This window comes from Acinonyx jubatus, chromosome E4, assembly GCF_027475565.1.
Source record: "Acinonyx jubatus isolate Ajub_Pintada_27869175 chromosome E4, VMU_Ajub_asm_v1.0, whole genome shotgun sequence".
NCBI classification, from domain to species: Eukaryota; Metazoa; Chordata; class Mammalia; order Carnivora; family Felidae; genus Acinonyx; species Acinonyx jubatus.
This window is the reverse complement of record NC_069395.1, coordinates 66,381,287-66,402,007: the sequence shown is the minus strand read 5'-3', so window position 1 is coordinate 66,402,007 and position 20,721 is coordinate 66,381,287. Positions and strand designations below refer to the sequence as shown.

The following is a 20,721-nucleotide window of genomic DNA, read 5'->3' as shown; positions in this document are numbered from 1 at the left end:
GATAACGAAAGCCCCGAGTGTGTAAAGCAACTAGACTTCCTCCAACAAGGTTCACGGCCACGGCCGTGGGAGAGGACCCTGTGGTGAGGAGAGACGGCTTCTGACCCAGGCCCGGCGGACGGATGTGCTCAGTGAAGACAACGTAGTGCCAGCATCACGCGTGGGCCCCCAGCTCCGTCCCAGTGACTCTCACACGCACACTCACGCTCTCGAGGTGACACGTCCTGGTTACCTGTCTGCTTCTGACACCAGGGCGATACGGCCATAATCCCAGAATCTCCTTCTTATGATGGAAAACACCAAGATCAAACACTGACAGGAGAAAAGAAACTAAGTAAAGTGACTTCTCATTAGAGACGCCCGCCTTAGGGGCAAAGCCCACCAGCCTGAACCCAGCGGGGCTACAAGGGCCCAGAGAGGGCACCGAGCCGCCCGAGGCCACACAGCCCAACCATCCGACGCTTTGCCCACCGTCTTCACGAGTGCCTGTCGCCGATGCCAGGGCACAGAGGCCACGAGCCCGGCCCTGAGCTGGCCCCGGCACCCTCCTCACCACGAGCATCGGCCCCGCTCTTCGCTCTCAGGGCAGCAACAGCCAGGACCCCCACCCCCCCCCCCCCGACCCTGCGCTGATCAGCACTCAGTGCTCCCGAGCAGGAAGGCGAGACCAGGCCTCACAGCCGCCCAGGACCCGCTTCCTTCCTCTTACACAGAACTGCACTTCATTACAGAGCGAGGAAGCAGAGCTCCCCCAGGCTGAGCCGGGTGCTCCCCCAGGCAAGCCCCGAGGACGCCAGCATGGAGCCTGGAGGGGGGACAGTGCCCACCGAGGAGCCTGGACTCTGGCAGCTCGGTCTCCACAGCCTGGGGCCCTCAGCAGATCGCTCTAAACCCCGTCCAGCTGTAAAGTCTGTAAGCTCCACACCACCTCCTCTGCGTTCACCTTGGCCGTCCTCAGACCCGGTCTTGCCTGGACAGACCCCCGCCCTTCAAGGGTCAGGGAGGGTGACACAGAGCCGTTTTCAATTTGCCTACCCCTGCCGGCCTCGGTCACAAACCAGGCTTTTATTTTTATTTTTATTTTTATTTTATTTTATTTTATTTTATTTTATTTTATTTTATTTTATTTTATTTCATTTTATTCTATTTTATTTCATTTCATTCTATTTTATTTCATTTTATTTTTTATTTTCATTTTATTTTATTGACTTATTTTGTTAGGAACTAAGCTTTTTTTTTTTTAAGGTTTATTTATTTATTTTGAAAGAGAGACAGAGAGAGCAACCAGGGGAGGGGGCAGAGAGAGAGAGAGAGAGAGAGAGAGAGAGAGAGAGAATCCCAAACAGGCTCCCCAGTGTGGGGCCCAAACCCACGAACTCAGAGATCATGACCTGAGCCGAAATCAGGAGTCAGATGCTTAACCGACTGGGCCACTCAGGTGCCCAGAACTGACCTTTTAAATGTGGTTTTGTCTCCCTAAAGGGAATCCAGAGGCCAGAACCCCACAGGGGCCGCGTCCCTTTCGGGACCGTCTCCAGGTGGGCGGGGAAGCTGGTGACTATTCCCAGAGGCAGGTGAGTCACGTCTCAGGACAAAGCTGAAGGCGGTCCGGCAAGCGCCCCCCCCCACCCCGCCGCCCCCTCTGCTGCCTTCTTGGGGTGTGTGTCTCATGCGCCCATGTTCTCCTGGCCGCTCTGGCTCACGTGTGCACCCATCACGTCCCCTGATAAACACCCAGCTCCCCTCGCCGGCGCCCCTGCAGCCGTGTCCACCCTCACTCTCCAGCGTCCCTTCTCGTTACTCCCACCAGCCCTCAACGTCACTGGCGCACCCCCGGGCCCCCCACCCCTGTCACCCGAGGCTGGTGTTCTCAAGCTACACGTGGACTCCAAGAAACAGGTTGTCTGGCACCTAAAAGCCCTTCTCATAAATGTTTTTAAAGTTTATTTATTTGAGAGTGAGAGAGAGAGAGAGAGACAGCGCACGAGCCAGGGAGGAACAGAGAGAAAGGGAGACAGAATCCCAGGCAGGCTCCTCCCCATCAGCACAGAACCCACTGTGGGGCTCGAACCCACGAACCGTGAGATCAGGACCTGAGCCGAGATCAGGCGTCGGACGGTTGACCGACTGAACCCCCTGGGTGCCCCACAGAGCCCTTTCTCGTGAAAGCGACGTGAGTGGCAGGTGGGTTCCCATGCCAGCCTCTAAGGTGCCACTGTGAGGCAAACCCTGGGGCAACAGGGCGGATCTGAGTCCTGGGGACACCCCCTCCCCGGCACGAGCTACTCACATTTATACCCTCAGCGGGAGGTATGGCCACCCCACAGGCAGGAACACAAGAAGGGGCCCCGTGGTCCCCGGGAATCCCACCCAACCACCCGCGGGGGAGAAGAACAGCATACTGCAAACCGGGGGACCCCCTGGGAACAGGCAGGTCTGGGCCACTGAAGGTCGCGAAGGTGGGCCTTTCCCCAGCTGTGTCCTCTGCTCCGCGACTGATCCCCTAAAAGGCCCAGGACCCAGCGGGGGACAGGAGGTGACATTTCTAAGCTGGGAGGTGCGGCCACTCTATTCCAGCCCATGCCTCTGGTCCCTGTGGACTGACCCCTTCCACGGGCCTCACCACACAACAGGCTGACTCTGTGACCAGAGGGACAGCTGCGTGTTCTCCACCCACAGAGCGAGGCTCCCCGGGGTACAGCAGGCGAGGGGCAGAGGTGATGTGTGAACTCGGGCATGCCTGATCCCATAGAGTTTTCCAGAAGGCCCGGAAAGAGAGGGGGGGGACACGATTCAGGAGGGGACTTACCAGGAAGCAACTGACGTCTATGAGCAGGACGGTGGGGACGCCCCCGAAGGTGACCCCCTGGAGCACGGTGCTGTTTTTGGCCGTGTTGTAGCAGTACGAGTCATTGGGCTGGTCCCCGATGCCCAGCCGCTCACGCACGGACACCGCCTTGGACCGCCACAGCTCCAGGATCAGGGAGTTGTTCATCGTGCCCCCCCTCCCTGGAGAGCAAACCGGGCAGATGGTCAGGGCCAGGGGTCCCCGGAGGGTCCCCCACCCGCGCTGGCAGGGCCCGAGGTGGGCACAGGGGCCGCTGGGCGCTGGGAGCCAGCAGCAAGCAATCAGGGAGAGGCGGGCACCGGGCCCCGCGTGCCTGGCAGAGCCCAGGAGAATAGCCCCATTGTGGGAACAGTCCCAAGGGTCAGATGGCCCGGTGGACAGCTCATCAGGACACAGCAGGGAAGGGGGGGGGGACAGGGGCCTGCCTCCTAAGAGGTGCCTGAGCTCCTGCCAGGAAAGTCCTCCCCGGGGAGCCCCTGGGGGCTCGGGGGACAGTCAGGGGACAGAAACGAGGGAGATAAAGGTGGGAAAGACGAAAACGTAGGAAGAAACAAAACAGGAGGAAGGGACGTCCATCCAAATACGCATACACATGTCAGCTCCAGGAAGGCCCTGAAGGGGCAGCCAGAAAGGGCAAGGGGGGTGGTGGAAGCAGGTGGGAAGGAGGGGCACACCCCCGCCCTCCCGGGGAACCCCCCCCCCCCACCTCCCCAGTCTAACAGGAAGGCCCGGCCTTTTCAAAGCAAATACGACTCCAGGTTACTCCAGGCTGCTCGTAGACCTTTCCTTTCTGAGGCTTCTGGGAGCCCGGGGAAGCTAGGAAACCACCAGTGTCTGTCCCTGCCATCGAAGGCCCCCCCGAAGGCCCCCGAATTAGCACCCCCTCACACCGTCTGTGGCTGGAGAGCCGGGAGCGATAACTCAGCAACCCTTCCTCAAGCTCCGACTCGTCTGTCAGGGGACTTCTGCGAGGTCTGCTGTCTCTAACCTGCCACGGGGACAAAAATCTTGGGGACCAGAAGAAAAGGGACGGAGATATTTGGACTACCTGGCGATGCGGCTGGGGTGGTGACTGCCACTTCGACCCCCGGGACGGGCTGGCTGGGGACAATGTCACACACTCACACGCACACACACTCACACGCACACACACACACACGCACACACACACACCCACAGGATGGACTGCAGGAAGCGGGTAGAGGCAGCTCCAAGGGCATGGGAGGATGACCCAGGAGCCTGAGTCACTCTCTCACCCCTTATGAGAGGTTTGGCAATGGCCGGACGATGTGACGCCAGAGCCACGGGGCTGGTGGCCCTCGACAGACTCACAAAGACTACCTCTGGGAGGCAGATCTTGGTTTCCCTGCTTTAAGGGTCGCCCAGCGGCACCACCCCCGACAGAGCGCCCGGCCTGACACTGTGAGGCCAGCGCCTGCCCCCCCCCCAAAACCCCTGTCCTGCCTCACACATACCAGACGCCCAGGGAAGGAAGGACTGCGGGCAAGTCCCTGGGCGAGGTCCTCAGCCAGTGCCGGCAGAGACAGGAACAGTCCCGGCCGCCTCCCAAGCTGCCTCAGGCCTGCCACTCACTTCCTGCTGGGCTCTCCCGACCCCAGGACCGGGCTGCACGGCCTTTCCAGGCCTCCCTGAAGGAACGCAGAGTCACCAGGAGCTGCCTTTTCCGCTTTGGCTCACGCCCGCCCCAAGCCTCTGAACTCAGGGCCTCACATGCCGCCTTTGGTGTTTCCACACTGCTTCCCCCGCCCAGTCCCCCACCACCACCCAAACTGGTTCTGGGCGCTCCTCTGTGCTGCCTGCCCCTCTCTCCTCCTCCAGCATCAGCAGCCTGTCCTCTGGCTCGAGGCCCCGCTGGGCCCAGGGAAGGTCCACTCCACAGAAGCATGGGTGGCTGTGGGCCCCCGGTAAGGGCCTCCCCGAGGGCCAGAATCAGGAAAAGGGACACAGCAGAACAGGGAAGGCTTGAAAGGTAAAGTGGAAAGGAAAAATCACGCCCATAAAATGCTCACAGAGGGAGCACTGTCCCTGGAAAGGAGTGGCTACTGGGGGTGGGCGGCCCTGGCCGATGCTGCTTGAGGCTGAGCAGAGCAGAGGTCCCCTGGGAGGAAGCCCCCCGAGGCTCGTCTTCCTTGTACCCCCTTCCACCCTGGGCACACCTCTGGGTCCCTTCCCTCCTGCCAAACTGGCTCCCTGGCTGGTTTTACACAGTCCGATAAGAACTGGCCAGGTCGGCCAGCAAGGACTGCCAGCCTGGTCGGGGGGGCCTCCGGGCTCCCCAGAGCCAGCCCCCTTCTGGGGGAGGGCACAGCTTTGGAGGGTGGTGGTCTCTCTCAGACCTTTCAGCTCGATCGTGGATTGTCCCTGCATTGGACACACATGGCGTCCAAACTCTGCTGAAAGGTCGCGCTCCCTCCAGGGCCAGCTCCCCTGCACTTTCCCCAACAGGACGCTGGGGACACAGCCAGCACAGGGCAGCCTCGCGGGCTGGGGAGGAGGCCCTCCTTCATGGATGTGCAGTCCTCCCTGTGTGCATAGACAGACCTATGTGAGTGCCTAGCACGTATCTATGCCTTCCAGAGGGTTCCCACCACCAACGTGAGGGCAGGAAAGCCACAGTCACTGTGGAGGCCCCGCAGCCCCTGGAGCAGCAGGTGACTCGGGTCCCCAGCTCGAAGTTCAGCCCAGGTGCACCCCAGAGCCTGGCCGTGGCCGTTGGGAGGGAGGGCTGGGTCCAGCAGCTGGTCTCCCACTTGCCACAGTGCTAACCCACGGCCCACGTGTGTCCAGCAAGGACCGGCCCACACAGCACACCTCCTCCTTCCTTCCGGATACGCCAGAACGTAGCACCAGGTGCGTGAGCATCATCAGTTCTTACAAAAAGGCCCCACACAAATTCAGGGTATTTTTATCATCGCAGATCTTCCGGTTTTGTTACAATAACAAGACCACAAACAGCCCGGGTCCCTCCACCACGGGAGGGGCGGACTTGGAGCTCCCAGACGCAGAAGAAAGTTGTGAAGGAAACACAATGGGGGGCGGGGGGGGGGTACCCAGGAACCTGGACAGCTGTCCACCTCCAGAGATGTCAGCCCTGGAGCGTCAAGAAAACGGCCCAGCCTTGGCTACAGTGGGAGGCAGCGCGCCCAGCAGATACCTGAGCAGCCCTGGAGTTTGGGCTCAGACAGCGGTTTACAAGCTCAGTGCCTTCCATCCCTGTGAAACAGGGCAGTGGTATTTCTCTTAACCCGGGCTGTTGGGAGGCACACGCCTGAGACCGTGTGCATGAAGCACTCAGCCCAGCGCCTGGTCCGTGAGCACCCAAAGGCTCCTGGCTTTTATTTTAAGTCACTCCTCCAGCCAATGGGAAACACAAGGTCAGCACCAGGTCCAGGTTTTTCCCCTGTTATGGCCCAGGGAACAGCCAGGGAGACCTTTGCCCCAACACTGAACAAAGAGGTGGTGTGAAGAGAGGTTTCTGCTTCTACTCACGTCCACGTGGAGGCAGAAGCGACTCAGGGCTGTGACAGGTGTCCCGGGAGGGGAGGAGGGAGGAAGACAGTGATGCGGGGCCGGAAGGGAAAGGAGAAACAATACGGGTTGTTTCTCGAGTTCGGGATGATCTGGAGTCTGTCCCCATCCCCCACGGCCTCAGCCCTGTCGGAGCAGGAGCCAGGGCCTCAGAAAGGCGGGTCTCCCTCCCCTGCCCCCTTGTGCCCCGGGCTGCACTGGTGGGCACAGCCCCCTGGCTTAACCGAGAAGCCTGGACACCGCGGGGGTGGCGCGCAGGCACTCCTGGGCCTGGAAGGAAGCTCGAGGTCGTCTGGTCAATCACCCCGGGCAAGTCTTGCGCCAGCGGCCGCCCCACCCGGGGCTGGGACGTGCAGGCCGCCCCGGAGTCTCAGGTAGCCCGTCGTCTTATCAGGTCCCCGAACCCGGCGGTTTGGGTTTCCAGGTGGAGATCTCCTCCTCCTCCCCTCCCTGCAAGGCCCCCTCCCCCCACACCCCGGCCTCCCTGGACTCCAGCAGGGCTGCGGGCAGGGGTCACCGAGGGACGCGCCCAGTGGCTCCCACCTGACCCCCCGGGGGGGGGGCGTCCGAGAAGGAAGAGCCACCCCCTCCCCGGCTGCGCTCCTGCTCCCCGTCCGGCCGGGTCAGCCCCCCAGCGAAGGCCCGGGGGGCGGGGCGGTCCAAGACCGCTGCGGGGAAGCTAGAGAAGCACGTCCCCGCCCTGCCCGGAGAGGGGGTCCGCGCGGGCCGGGACCCTGGACTCGGCCCCGGGAGGGCTGCGGGCGACCCCGACCCGGCGCCCCTGCCCACCGTACCTGCGGCGCCCGCGCGGCGGCTGCACCTGACCGGCGGGTCCCGCCCCCGAAAAGTTTCAAAGTGAAACTCCGGGCGCCTCCCGCACATGCGCACAGCGGGCCCAGTTTTCGGATCCCGCCCCCGCCCCCGCCCCCGCCCGACCGCGCGCCGCCCGGGGACTTACGCCCGGAACCTGACCCCGCCCCTGCGCCCTCGGGGCCACCCCGCGGGGGGAGGGGGTGCAGGTCCAGGGGTCCCGGGGAGCGGGGGTGGCTGCTCCTGGGGCCCTTCTAGGGGTCCCGCTGGGGAGGGAGACCTGGATGGTGTGTGCCCTTGCAGCCCCGGCCTCCTCCGCCTCCGGGCCTCTGTGGTTGCAGCGATAAAGGCTGTATCTTATCTCCCTACCCATCACTGTGACCCTGACCTGAGCCCCGGCCTGTGACTCCCTGCGCTGGGCTGGGGTCCGGGTGTCTCCTGCTGCTTTCCTGAGGGGTCTTTTCCGCCCTATCTGGCCTCCTCCTTCTCCCCACTCCGCTCCCGCCCCCACTAGTTATTTCCTGGAGTTTGCAGAGGGCCCCTGAGCTCGGCCCCGGTCCACTCAACCCCGGTCGACTTAGCCCCTGCGCTCGGCCCCTGCTCTCGGCCCTGGCCCTCTCGGCCCTAGTCTGCTCGGCCCAGTCCACTCACCCCTGCGCTTGGCCCCGGTCCGCTGGGCCCTGGTCCCCTCCGCCCGTCCACTCGCTCCTGCGCTCAACCCTGGCCCGCTCAGCCTCTGCGCTCAGCCCCGGTCCGTTCAGCCCCTGTGCTCCGCCCTGCAAGTGCGTAAACATCTATCCTTCCCTGCTCTTACCTCCGCTGCCCAGAGCCTCACACTTGATCCCCCCCCCCAAGGTGATGGGGGTGGGGGGTGTTGGCTGGATGTCTGCCCCCCCCACCTCCCCAGACTTATCAGACCTCCTCTCACACCCCTCTCCTGCATGTCCCCACTGCCTCCCTGCCTCAGTTAATGCCACCAGCACCTGCCTGGTCTGTGCTGAAGGGTCCAGGGAAATGCCTGGTTCTAAGTTTATCTATTTTGAGAGAGAGAGAGAGAGAGAGGGCACATGTGCACAAGACAGGGAGGGGCAGAGAAAGACCAAGAGAGAATCCCAAGCAGGCCCTGCACTGTCAGCGCAGAGCCCCAGGCCGGGCTCAAACTCAAGAACTGTGAGGTCATGAGCTGAGCTGAGATCAAGAACCCGATGCTTAACCCACTGAGCCCCCCAGGCGCCCCAGCAAGTGCCTGGTTCTAACTAATCTCTGTAATTAGAATGGTGAAGCCACCCACTGACCAAAAAAAGAGAAGAAGAAACGTCAGGGTCTTTGACTTCACAGCGAAGGGATTTCTAAATTTTATTTTCAGTAGGTTAAGTTTATTTCAAAATCAAGAGAAGGCCAAATGGGTGAGATGGTGTGTTGAGGTAACTAACCACAGCCCCTGTTATGGATCAGTGTAGGGGGTGCTTAAATCTCCAGTAAGTATATGGGAGTCAGGAATCGTTCTGTTTGATGGGGAAAGAAATAGGGGTTTGCAGAGTGTGGAATTCAGAGCTAATTAGTGCTGTGCAGACCGGCTAGGAATTAAGGTGTCCTGGCTGGGATCCTGCGACAAAGTCACAGCTTAACAGCCCCTATAATCTGGGCATTCTAAATTGTCTGGGTCCCCCAGGTGGCTCAGTCCGTGAAGCATCCGACTTTGGCTCAGGTCACGATCTCACAGTCCTTGAGTTCCAGCCCTGCTTAGGGCTCTGTGCGGACAGCTCAGAGCCCGGAGCCTGCTTCGGATTCTGGGTCTCCCTCTCTCTCTGCCCCTCCCCTGCTCACGCTCTGTCTCTGTCTCTCTTTGTGAAAAATAAACATTAAAAAATAATAAAAAATAAATTGTCATAGCCAACGTTTTCCACAGTTGCTCCCCTCATGTGCCCCTAAATCTAAAGGAGTGACCTACAGGCTTGTGCCACTGATGATTTTCATCAGACTTTTTTATTTTGTACCAAGTAGAATTGAAACAAAGCCGGCTTGCTGTGCCCAGAACTGTAGGGCGTCCACCACGACAAAAAGATGTCTGTTTCGATTGTAAGAGGACAGACACACAGGGCTCAATGTGTTTCAATCCTAGCTTCCTGTGTTGCTCCGCTCCTTCCTTGATTTTCTAAGCAGGTTGACCTAATCTCTATAGAACTTTCTGTTCCCTTGGGGTTCCGGGGAAAATAGAGAAATACAGAATAAAACGTGTTTCATTTGTTTATTAGATAATGCCCTTACAATCCGGGTTGGAAATGCATAACCCGTACTTGACCGGACCACGTAGGCCCTTTCCCCAGAGCTGAGCCCAGACCCAGCGAGGGGACGAGGAGACAGTGACAGTTTGGGAACTGACAGAGGTAAGTGCTTGGGATGTGCAGTGAATGACCAGAGCAAAGCACGGGAGTTGTGACCCTGGGCAGAAAAATTAGGAGATGAGCTGGATGGACACAGGAAGCGAATTCTGAGCTCAGTAGATGGCCCGGCGTTGGCCATCAGCAGTCCTTAGTCCCCAGCTGTCCCGATGCCCGGATGCACACAGAGGCAAGTCCATCGGAGGCCACGGCCAGCCCTAAGGCCCCAGCCTCCTGGGCACGGGCGCCCCGTCCCACGCGCAGCTGCACTCCTCCACCCTCATGTTGGGCAGGCTGACCACCTGGGGCCTGGGCCTGCCGCCCTCCTTGACGCCCACGATCAGGGGCAGCGAGGTCGTCTCCGAGGCGACGCACTGTCGCGGCCCCGGGAACGGCCGCCTGAAGGTCGGGGGCTCCGGGGGCTGCTGGCACGCGCCCACACACTCGTAGGCCAGGAAGCCCGGGGGCTCCAGGACCCAGTTCTCGGCCCACCGCATGCCCCGCAGGTCAACGTAGGTCTCCTGGCGGCAGCAGCGGGCGCCCTCCGCCGCCGGCGCCTCGGGGTCACAGTCGCCCTGAGCTCTGCGGGGACGGGAGGGGCGCAGGTCAGCTGAGGTCACGGGGGTGGGGGTGGGGGCACCCGGGAGGGAGATTTACCGCCAGCTCTCGTCACGTTGCACAGGCTGGGGTTTGCGCCGGGGACGGGGAACCACCAATAACCAGACCCTGCGCAGTACGTGACCTTAGTCCCGGGAGGTGGGGGGGAAACCCCGCGTCCGTTGATTCCCACGGCGGCCCTGGGAGACCCCACGCCAACCCGCCCGTTCGTGGGGGCCCCCGAGGGCCCAGGCGCCTACCCGTAGGCCCCGAGGTCCAGGGTGTGCAGCTCCAGCTGGGGCTCGCCCTGCCCCGTGCCCTCCTGGCCCTGGGACGCGAAGCGGAGCAGCGTGTGGGCGCCCGAGGCCCGCGGGCCCAGGTGCGCCCTCTGCACGGACACCTGCAGCAGCAGCGGCTGCCCAGACCGGCCCAGCTGGCGCCAGAAGTTCACGGCCTCGGTCACGTCGAAGGCCTTCCAGCCACTCCCCTGGAGGGACACCAGCCTGCGACAACCGTGGAGACGGGGGCCTGAGCTGGGGCTGGGGACACCCCCTGGGGGGAGCCTGCCCCCCTCCCCCTCCCCCTCCCCTCCCTTTCTTCTCTCCCCCCCCACACTAGGCCCACATGCCACCCTCCCCTTCTCCCCCTCCAGCGCCCTCCACCTCCCCCTTCCCCCCCTTGGGGCCCACCCTCCCCCCCAACAGCCCTCGCCTCCCCCCCCACCGTCCTGGGCCCACCTGGGCTCTGCTCCCCTCCCCTCCCCCTCTTCTCCCCCCCCCCACTAGCCCACTTGCCACCCTCCCCTTCTGCCCCTCCAGCCCCCTCCACCTCCCCCTTCCCCCCCTCGGGGCCCACCACCCCGTCCCCCCTCCAACAGCCCCCCTCCCCCCCCACTCCCCGCCAACCCCCACCCACCCTGCCTTGCTGGGCCCACCTGCACCCCCATCCCCTCCCCTCCCCACTGGCAGCCCGGCCACGGCCTCCCCACCTGGAGTCCACCAAGTAGGTGCGGTTGGAGCTGTCCTCGTGGATGCGCAGCCACTCGACGGTGACGCGGGCGCGGGCGCCGTGCGGGGACAGCCGCTCGAGCCTGCGCAGCGCGGCCTTGGGGACCGGCTCCTGGAAGAGGCGCAGCACGGCCTGCACCAGCTCGCTGTTCGGGGGCAGGCGCCCCTCCATGCCGAACACCAGCACGTGCGTGGAGGCCTCGGCCGCCAGCAACCTGCCCGCCACCTCTGGGGACGGGAGCAGGGTCAGGAGGCAGGTCAGGCCAGCTGGGAGGGCGCGGGGCCCAGAGCCAGTGAGCAGAATCCCCCAGGAAGGCAGGGAGAGGTGGGGGCGGGGCCTCACCTGCACAGCCTTTTTTTTTTTTTTTAAAGTTGAGCAAGTGCAAGAGGGAGAGGGGCAGAGAGCGAGGGAGACAGGGAATCCCAAGCAGTCTCCGTGCTGACAGCGCAGAGCCTGACGTGGGACTCGATCCCACGAACCCCGAGATCACGACCTGAGCCAAAACCGAGAGTCAGACGCTTCACCGACTGAGCCCCCCAGGCGCCCCGACACGCAGCCTTCTTTAGGCGAAGGGGCTCAGCTAAAGTGGGAGGGCCAGCGGAGAGAGGGAGGCAGAGAGCCACCGTGGAAATCTGTGGTCACCAGCTGAGAGTGGCCTTTCCAGGAGGGAGGGCAAGAGCCCCGACTTCCTCTCCTCTCCCTGCCTGAGGGGCTCCTGCCCAGTGAAATGTCCCCAACCGGAGGAAGAGGCGCCTGGGGCCTGTCACCAGCTCCTGTTCCCCAGAGGCACCAGGCCCCGTGTCCCCAACGCCTGAGGCTCCGGGCCGACGGTGGGACCACCTGACCATGGGCCACGTGGCCGCCAGCGGTCAGCTCTGCAGAGCGTTCAGGACCAGCCTCCTCGTCCCCAGGCCTCCAGGCGCCTGACCGGCCAAGGCCATCCTCCCTGTCACTAGCCCCAAGTCCCCTTTCTCTGTCTCCCCTCCTCCCACGGGGCTTCTGCACCCACGAGGGTGTCGTTCCTGCCTCGCCTCTGCCAGTGGGGCCCCTGGTGCAGACGGAGACCAGGGCCCCGGACGCAGCCACGCTCACGGTTCCGTGGAGCCCGGGCCCCCCGCCCCACGACGGCTGGGCCCCACGCCACGACGGCTGGGGCCCTGGGACAGGCCCGCCGGCCTCGGCCTCCCCGCTCCCAAGAGCACCGGGCTGCGGCGGGAAGGGGACCTCACCTCGGACTCTCTGGCTGAACCTCTTCCCGCGGGAGTGGGCGCCGTGGCTGCGCCGCAGCAGGGCCACGTACTGGGCCCTCACGTGGGCCGGGGTGACCAGCCCCTCCACGTCGCGCTGGTCCAGGACGGGCGCCTCGCGCAGGCCCAGCTGCCGCAGCAGGCTGACCCGCACCTGCTCCCCGGTCAGGGCGGCCCCGGGGCCCGTCAGGGACAGCGCCCAGAGCGCCCAGCACAGCCACAGGGGCCTCATGGTGCCGCCCGGGGATGGGGGGGCGGGGGTCAGAGCGCACGCGTCCCCCGAGGAGGCTCGGCGAGGGTCCCAGCCCGGTGTGCGAGGAGGGCCGGGCCGGGCCAGCTTTATAGGCAGCCCTGAGCTGGGCCTGGGCGGAGGGGGGAGGTCACACCCCTCGGACCTCCTGGGAGCTCAGCAGCCAGACGGTCCTTGGGCCTCGAGGAGGGGGCCGTCTGGAAAGGGCACAGAGGCCTGTGTGGACTGTGGACAGCTGGCTGTTGCTATCTACACAGTGGCCGGGAGCCCCTGCCTTGCTTCGCGCCGCCTGCCTTGTTAACCTCACAGATGTGTCTCCTGGAGAAGAAGCAGGCGTCTCCTCTGTGCCACGTTCCCAGTCTCCCCGGTCACAGAACCGACCGGAGTGTGGCCCTGGCGTCCAGTTGCTGGCTGCAGGTAGAGTGCCTGCCCGCCACCAGGGCTCTTGGATTAAGGACCAGTTCTGGTGCAGGGATGAGCCTCCGGCCTGGTGCTCGCAGGGCGGTGGGGGCTGCTGAGATCCTGGGCTGTCCCCGGTGGGAAACCCCTGCTCCGGGGACCCTTCCCAGGCCAGGGAACCTATGATAATTTAGCACCGATGGGTGGGTGTCCAATAAGGACCCTCCCTCCCCCTCTTCTTGGCTGTTCATGGATTCAGACATTAGAGGGGGGAAACCAATCCATGGCCCCTTCCGACTTCTGAGCCAGAAACCGAGGGGGGACATACTCAGACTCACTAATTAGTTGCCGTTTATCTGAAATCCGGATTTCAGTGGGAGTCCTATACTTTGATTTGCTAAATCTGGCAGTCAGAAAGCCAGTGTGGATTGGGACATTTGTTACAATGGGCCGTGGCAGCCCCATCCATGGTGATGCGGAGGCGGGAGTCTGGCTTCCACCTGCACAGGGTCCCTTGGGCCAGAGATGCTCAACAGCCCTGGGGCCAGATCCTGTGTCCTGAGGGAGGAGAGGGGGGTGAGGGAATGAGGGATCAGTGCCACTGCCTGAGGGCCTGTTTGGACCCAGCCAAGGGCACCGTGGGGAACACCGGACCGGCCTGAGGTGTGGGCAGCGAACCTGGCACCCAGCTCGTCCCGGAGAGATGGGTGGTGGGGGCCGGGCTGGGCAGGCAGTGGGAGCCACCACCTCCCTCTGCCCCTTCGGGCCAGGATTTGACCCCAGCCAGAGTCCAGGCTGCCACGTGAGGGCCACGGGAAAACGTGGGCTCGGAGGTCACCTTCGGCCTCCATGCTGGGGGACGAGCCCGACCGGACCTGGGCTCAGAAGCAGAGGGGACTCGGGGCAGTGAAGGCTGGAGCCCAGGATCAGCTTCATGTCAGCATCACCCTGTCCCCTCCTGTTCAGGGCCGACTCTGCTGTGGGTGTCCCAGAGATGGCCCGAGGCCCGGCCCCAGGTGCCCTGGGCTGTCCCAACCCTGCCACCCTCAGCCTCCCAGACCCCGGGCCTGGGGCCCACGTGGCCCCGTGGGGCCCTCCCAGGACGGCCGGGGTCCATGGGGCTGCCCTTGCCCGGGGCTCCCTCCACAGGAATGGGGACCCACGTTTCAGTTCGTCCAGCCCCTTCCCAGCAGGAGTGAGTCCTGGGCTCTCCTCACTGTGCCACCCACGAGCTGTGTGGCCTCTTGAGTCACTGAACCTCCCTCCTGACAGCTATCTGCTAGTCAGCTGGGTGAGGCCAGGAGAGCCTTTCTGGAAGGACGCCTTTGCATTCAGACAAGGAGAGCTGATGTGGATCTGGGCTCCTAAGCCCCTCCCCATGAGCTCACAGGATACACATTGTTAATGCCCCCATCTGACAGATAAGGAGAGCACACACAGGCAGGTGATGAACTTGTCCAAGGTCAGGGGCCAGGCCGGGCACCCCTCAGTGCTCTCATTAACAGTCTTCGACCTTGGCCAAGGGCCTCAACTGCTCTGAGTCTCTGTGAAATGTCCACATTGTTTTCCACCCAGGGTGTGGGGAGGGCGAAGGAGAACCATGAGGTCCCCAAAGGGAAGGGAGGCACCAGGCTGTGCGGGGGTGAGAGTGCCCACTGTGCATCCCCCAAAATGGGCAGTGGGGCACCCTTTGGCTCCTAAGCACAGCTTTGCAGGGAGTGCCTCCCGTCCCCTGGGCCCCCACGCTGTACTTGGGCTTCCTTTCCTGTCAGCTGCCTCTCTGTCCCCACAGGTGTCCCCAGGACACGGAGAAGGAGCCAAGTCCTCAATAAATATTTGCTTAATTAACTGAAGAGAAAGGGAGGGAGGAAGAGGGGGTTATGGAGATGCATGGCTTCCAGAAGATCCTTCTTCAGGGCAAGATTTGGGGAAAGAGACTGGCTTCTGTGGGCATTTTTGTTTTTGAACGTTTTTTACTGGGTAGTCAAAAAAGAGAGTATTATTGCTGACAACTCTCCCCAAGAGAGAAAGAAAGAGAGAAGGAAGGAAGGAAGGAAGGAAGGAAGGAAGGAAGGAAACAAGGGAAGGAAGGAAGGAAGGAAGGAAGGAAGGAAACAAGGAAAGGAAGGAAGGAAGGAAGGAAACAAGGAAAGGAAGGAAGGAAGGAAGGAAACAAGGAAAGGAAGGAAGGAAGGAAGGAAGGAGGGAGGGAGGGAGGGAAGGAAGGGAGCCATCTGCGCTGGCTTACCACCTAACAGTGATTGTTCTGTTTGGAGTTTCTGAGCGCTGGGCCTCTGGGTCATTAGAAGGGAGAGGGAGGGCGGCATCTGGACTGAGGAGGGGTGGATGGGGAGGAGGGCGGGCCAGAGCGCTGTGGACAGAGACCAACAGGCGGCAGGCGACAGCCGCCATGGGGAGCACAGCCTGGAGATGGGCCGGAACCGATGCTCGTCCTCCAGACGAACATCTGGGTGTTTTCTCCACCCGGGCCGTGGTTCACCGACGGGGAGGGAGCCCATCCACCCGCTGGGATCGCTGCCTGTCCCGGGGCTCCTTCGCTGGTGACCGTACTGTCCTACCTGTGTCACCGATCCCAGGTCCTACCAGAGCTTCCGTGCTTTTGTTCTGGGCGGAGTGAGACCAGCGACACAGAGAGCAAAAGACAGATACATCGTGGAAGTTGCGGGGAAGAGGGCCCCACAGACCAGGCGGGGATCCAGCTCCAAGCCCTCTGGGGCCCAGCCGCCCTGCCCCCTCCAGCGGCTCCCCCTGCCCCAGCGCCAGAGGAATATGCAGGGGTGGGGAGGGAGGTCCCCGTGCAACCACGCACGCGCCCACCATGCATCGCTGCGCAGAGGCTGGTGCGGGTCCCCATGCGGCCCTCCTGGGAGGCACAGAGGACAAGCACCCCGGGGGGGGGGGGGGGTCCTCCCCACACACCAGCAGTCCCAGTCCAGGGCGCCGGGAGCCCTGCAGGCCCCGTGTCACCCGCCAGAGGTCAGCCGCCGGCCGCATTGGTGGCGTGGGAGCCCCGAGCCTGCCTGGGTCACACGGGCAGGAGGACAGTGTGGGTGGGACAGCTCAGGGACAGGAAAGCCAGCCTCCCTGGGACTCTGGTGGGCTCTGAATATGGGGACATGGGGGCCCCCACATTGACCTGATGGCCCCCACCTCCAGTCCGGTCCCTCCTCCCCCCCATCCCCTCAGGTACTTCCAGCCTCAGACAACTAAGTGACACTGTCCCAAACTGTCCCCAGGGAGAGAAAAGGGCCAAAGGGGGCTCCGCAGCTGCGGGAGGCCTCCTTCCTCCAGCCACCGCTCTCGGGCACGACCCGGGCCACCCCACCCCTGTCCCCAGACGTGCCCCCCAGATCGCGGTGCCCCCTCCGAGACAGCTTCTGGCCCGAGGAAGCCTCCAGACTCGGGGGGCCACCCCACCCCATAGTTGTGGGGCTCTGCCTCTCTCATCTCATCTGGCTGAGCCACCCAAGCGCCCCGAACTTAACTTTCTTAAAGAAAAACATTGTAAACATTAGCACTGTGAAAGACTCCTCCTGTTTATTAAGCACCTACTGTACGTATATGGCGGGCACTCTGGTGACATGTCGATTAACCCCAAGACGTTCCTTGCCAAAAAAAGTACATAATTCCTAGTTTACAGGTGAAGACATATTGAAGAGGGTAGAAAACTCGCTGGACGACACGCAGCTCGTGGGCGGCACAGCGAGGAGAGCCCAGGACTCACTCCTGCCGGGAAGGAGCTGGACGAACTGAAACGTGGGTCCCCATTCCTGCGGAGGGAGCCCCAGGCAAGGGCGGCCCCGTGGACCCCGGCCATCCTGGAAGGACCCCAAGGGGCCACGTGGGCCCCAGGCCCGGGGTCTGGGAGGCTGAGGGCGGCAGGGTTGGGACAGCCCAGGGCACCTGGGGCCGGGCCTCGGGCCATCTCTGGGGCACCCACAGCGGTGCCGGCCCTGAACAGGAGGGGACAGGGTGATGCCGACGTGAAGCCGCTCCTGGGCTCCAGCCTTCACCGCCCCGAGTCCCCAAATGTCCTCAACTGCAGGCCCTCGGTCAGAGCTGTCGAGGGTCTCCTCGTTCTCCCCACCCCAATGCCCCCTCCTCCCCTCGGGGACAGCAGGTCTGGCTTTGAGATGACTTCCCCGCCCAGCAGACCCCACAGAAGGCCCGGCTCTGCCCAGACCCACAGCCTGGGGGGCAGAGCCCCTCTCCGTGTATGACAAACATGGGGGCCGACCCCCCCGTGACCAATGTCCCTGTCCACAGTGGCTTTCTTCTGTTTGATTGCCCCGTTGTTTTACGTCCCCAGCAAAACTCTTGAACCCAAGTGGAATCCACATCTGGGAGAAGGGCTGTGTTTGCAGAGGGCTAACAGGTCTGGGAGAGTGGCCCTCTGTCTGTCTCCACTGGTCCCCGCGCTGGGTCCACACTCAGCCTGCTGTATTGAAGGCAACTCACCGTGTCTCTGACCCCAGGCCAGAAGGGCCCCCTTCAGCTGCACACGGCAGGAGGCCGGGGAATGAACCGGCTTCTCTTTCCTCCTGGCTGCGGGGGCGTCTGGCCCGACCCCCCACACTGAGGGGTGACCATCTGGGACCAACCATCCATCCCTCGTCCTGGAGGCTGTGACTGCCGCCTCCCTCTGCCTTCCCCGCCCCCACAGTCCACAGGAATCCCAGACAAACTTTAATCAGAGGTACTCTATTAATTAAAACCCTCCCGAATTAACTCAAAACGGATCACAGATCTAAGTCCAAAATGCAAAGCCGCAGAGGTGCCTGGCTGGCTCCATCAGTAGAGCAAGTGATTCTTGATCTGGGGAGTCGTAAGAGCCCCACGTCGGGGGTAGAGTTTACTTTTAAAAATATATGCGGGCGCCTGGGAGGTCCAAGCATCCGACTCTTGATTTCGACTCGGGTCATGATCTCACAGTTCATGAGTTCGAGCCCCCCATCGGGCTGTGTGCTGACAGCTCAGAGCCTGGAGCCCGTTTCGGATTCTGTGTTTCCTTCTCTCTCTCTGACCCTCCCCCATTCATGCTCTGTCTCTCTCTGTCTCAAAAATAAATAAACGTTAAAAAAAAAAAATAAAAAAAAAAATCAAGTCGATTAAAACACAACAACCACCAAGCAAAAACCCTCCAATGACTTCCTGCTGTACTTTTGGATGGAACTCAAATATCTTAAAGCCCAGGCTGACCTGGGCCAGGCTCACTCCCTGCCTCCAAGCCCGCGGTTCCTCACTTGCTCCCCAACAGCCGGTCACGTGGGCCTTCTTACCGTCCGCACACCTGCCACGCTGGTCCTACCCCAGGGCCTTCGCACTAGCCGTCCCCTCTGCCTGCAAGGTGCTGCGCCCTGACCTTGGCAGGGTTAGCTAATTCCTATCATCCAGAACTCAGATCAGACGTCACGTCCTCAGAAAGCCCTCTCTTGCCCATGCATAAAATCTGTGCGTCCCTTCCTGCCCCCACCCATCAGGGTCTCTCTTATCATCCAGCTTTATTTTCTTCCTGCTGCTTGGTGCTATCTGAAATCACCTTCTTTGTCTGTTTGTTTAACTGCTTGTGGACCGACTCCCCATTAGAATGTAGACACCACGGCTCGGTGACTTTGTCCGGCCCATTCACGGCTGTGTCCCTGCGGGAGAGTGGCCGCCAGCCCCTTGTGCTGGAGAGTCGATCAATATTTGTTGATTGCATAAATGAAGTAACGAATGGCAAGATGGAGTCTTAGCTCTGTGCGAACTTGGTGAACGTCTCAGGATCTCCGTCTCTTCGTAAACTCGATTTTCCACCCAGCTCCAAAGCACTAGGAGAGAGCGAAGGGTGGGGGGCTTCTCCCTGGACAAACCCTCGTCTGCCTGAGAGGCTGCAGGTTCCCGCCAAGGATGGCCTCCCGGGGACCGGGAAGGGTCGTCAGCTCCCCAGCTGTGGCCCACCTGCCCCAGAGCCCCGGGAGCACCAGGCTCATGTGGGCAGGGCCGTTCCTCGTGCAGCGAGCCCTGCTGTGGACCGGGAAGTCTCTGCACCCGCCTGGGACCCCGGTGCCAGCAAGGAGCGGAGCCCCAGGTCCGCACAGGGGCCCCAGTTGGTTCTGTGCTGCGGGGCTGACCCTGAGCCTTACTGAGGAAGTGAGCCCGACTTCATTTCCTTCTCCGGAAAATAGCTCTGAGGTGTGCAGTCTCCCCAGGCCCAAGAGAGGCTCTGCCCCCACCTCCCGGGAGCCCACAGGGGCCCTCCCCTGCCCCATCCCAGGGCATCTCCTAACAGGAGGGCACCTTGTGCATCGAGTGGGGGCCTCACTGGCGGGGACGGGGTGGGGAGAGGGAAGCCCCACAGGACAGGGCAGAATCAGAACAGCGGAGACACCCACACCCCAGCCCGGCACAGTGCAGAGCGCCACAGGCCGGGGCTGTGGTCACGGTCACGGGCAGGCAGGTATGGAAAGGCTCAGAGCCGCCAGAAAGGCTCTGAGGGCAAGCTTCCTTGTTCTACAGACGGGGAAACTGAGGCCTGCTGAGGTCCTTGCTAATGGAGCGGCAAGGCTGGAGTCAAATGTCTCGGTCATGCGACACACCCCCCCCCACGTCTCCAACCCCAGGCCCCCGGAGCCCCACGCGCCCCCCACGCTCTGTGCAGTGGGCCCACGGGGCTTTCCTGCGGGAGAACAAAACTCCAGTTAGAAAGCCTCAGCCCTGCAGTTAAAACTGGAGTAACACGGAAAGTGAGGGAGGGCCGGTCCCCAGGGCTCCGTGTTCCCCGTGCGGGGCTCCAGTGTCCTGCCCTGAGCGCTGGAAGGGAAGGAGGCTGCGAGGGAGGTGGGAGGCTGGGGGAGCAGTCTCGGGCACCTGCGGGCCGGTGTGACCACAGCCCCCCGGGGTGGCTGAGGGAGCCTGCGCGGGGGCACGGGCAGGACCAGTGAACTGTGTGACCTTGGGCAGCCCAGGGCCCTCTCGGGACAAGAGGGATTCGACCTGCGTGTGCTCACGTCCCTCCAGCGACGCCGGTTCGAGACCACGGCCGTCTTCCCTGGTCGGGAATCATCCAAGACGTGTCTCTGTTTCATTTTGAGTCCATTTTTACAGCGAGAAGCATCCGCTCTGTGTGAGCAGCAGTTGAGTGAAACAGAAGCATCCGCTGGGGTGCGTGCATGTGCGTGTGTGTGCGCGTGTGCGTGATGGTGCAATCCCTTCCCTGCAGCACTGGGGACCGAGAGGACATGAGCAGGCTAGCGGTGGTCCCAGGAGATGTTCTGGTGTCGCCAGAGCGGGGACAGCTATAGGGAGACTCCAGACACGGGGAGCCTGGGGACAGCAAAGAAACAGAACGGGAGACACCACAGCCCCGACCGGCGGCGGCCGGAGGTGACCCCCATGACCGCACTGGTGGGACAGATGACTGACTCTGCAAGGTGGAGGCAGCCGCTCCAGCCACGACCTTCACCTGCCGCACGCCTCCCCACTCCCCTGGGTTCTGGTTCCGGAGCCCAGTCCCCTCCACCCGGATCACTTGTGGCCTCTGTCGCTGGCCAGGCCTCTCCTCCGCCTCGTCCTGCGAGCTCCCCGCACCCCCACGCCCCTCCCCAGACTGCCTGCCCTTTGCTCTCTGGT

The 20,721-nt window shown here is 62.5% G+C and overlaps 3 protein-coding genes across 12 annotated transcripts in view; 1 reads left to right on the top strand and 2 right to left on the bottom strand.

The window, feature by feature from the left end:
• TMEM63A (transmembrane protein 63A) overlaps positions 1-7,326 on the bottom strand; it is a 32,095-nt gene extending 24,769 nt beyond the window's left edge. For 2 of the 7 annotated variants that reach the window (XM_053209734.1, XM_053209735.1), the window contains exons 1-3: positions 7,192-7,326; positions 2,810-3,009; positions 233-312 (exon numbers count right to left, since the gene is read on the bottom strand). In XM_053209734.1, coding sequence (XP_053065709.1) covers positions 233-312; positions 2,810-3,009; positions 7,192-7,279 — 368 coding nt within the window. In that variant the 5' untranslated portion in view covers positions 7,280-7,326. Of the gene's footprint in view, positions 1-232; positions 313-2,809; positions 3,010-4,323; positions 4,604-4,878; positions 5,677-7,191 lie in introns of those variants that run through there. The other 5 variants (XM_053209736.1, XM_053209737.1, XM_053209739.1 and 2 more) reach the window with 5 other exon arrangements.
• The window catches only part of EPHX1 (epoxide hydrolase 1), a 68,803-nt gene extending 52,705 nt beyond the window's left edge, over positions 1-16,098 (top strand). Inside the window, exon 9 of the mRNA XM_053209743.1 lies at positions 16,087-16,098. The gene's annotated coding sequence lies outside the window, so the exon portion shown is untranslated. The remainder of the gene's footprint in view (positions 1-16,086) is intronic.
• Positions 9,066-15,897, bottom strand: LOC106968620 (left-right determination factor 1-like). Of its 4 annotated transcripts, none has more exons than XM_053209747.1 (6): positions 15,669-15,897; positions 13,768-13,964; positions 12,423-13,647; positions 11,174-11,420; positions 10,446-10,688; positions 9,066-10,170 (listed from the first exon to the last, which is right to left on the bottom strand). In XM_053209747.1, the coding sequence occupies exons 3-6, from the start codon at positions 12,670-12,672 to the stop codon at positions 9,807-9,809; spliced, it is 1,104 nt and encodes a 367-aa protein (XP_053065722.1). In that variant the 5' UTR covers positions 12,673-13,647; positions 13,768-13,964; positions 15,669-15,897; the 3' UTR covers positions 9,066-9,806. The 4 variants fall into 4 exon arrangements, with proteins under 4 accessions (XP_053065722.1, XP_053065724.1, XP_053065723.1 ...); XM_053209749.1 differs by lacking the exon at positions 15,669-15,897 and having other exon boundaries at positions 12,423-13,269; positions 13,428-13,647; positions 13,768-15,166; XM_053209748.1 differs by lacking the exon at positions 13,768-13,964.
• Positions 16,099-20,721: the final 4,623 nt, after the last annotated feature.

Coding starts and splice junctions, on each gene's coding strand:
- LOC106968620 (XM_053209747.1), bottom strand. CDS start 12,672: ATGAGGCCCCTGTGGCTGTGCTGGGCGCTCTGGGCGCTGTCCCTGACG. Junction 11,421..12,422: donor GTTCAGCCAGAGAGTCCGAG/GTGAGGTCCCCT, acceptor TCCCGTCCCCAG/AGGTGGCGGGCAGGTTGCTG. Junction 10,171..10,445: donor CTGGACCTCGGGGCCTACGG/GTAGGCGCCTGG, acceptor CCGTCCCCGCAG/AGCTCAGGGCGACTGTGACC.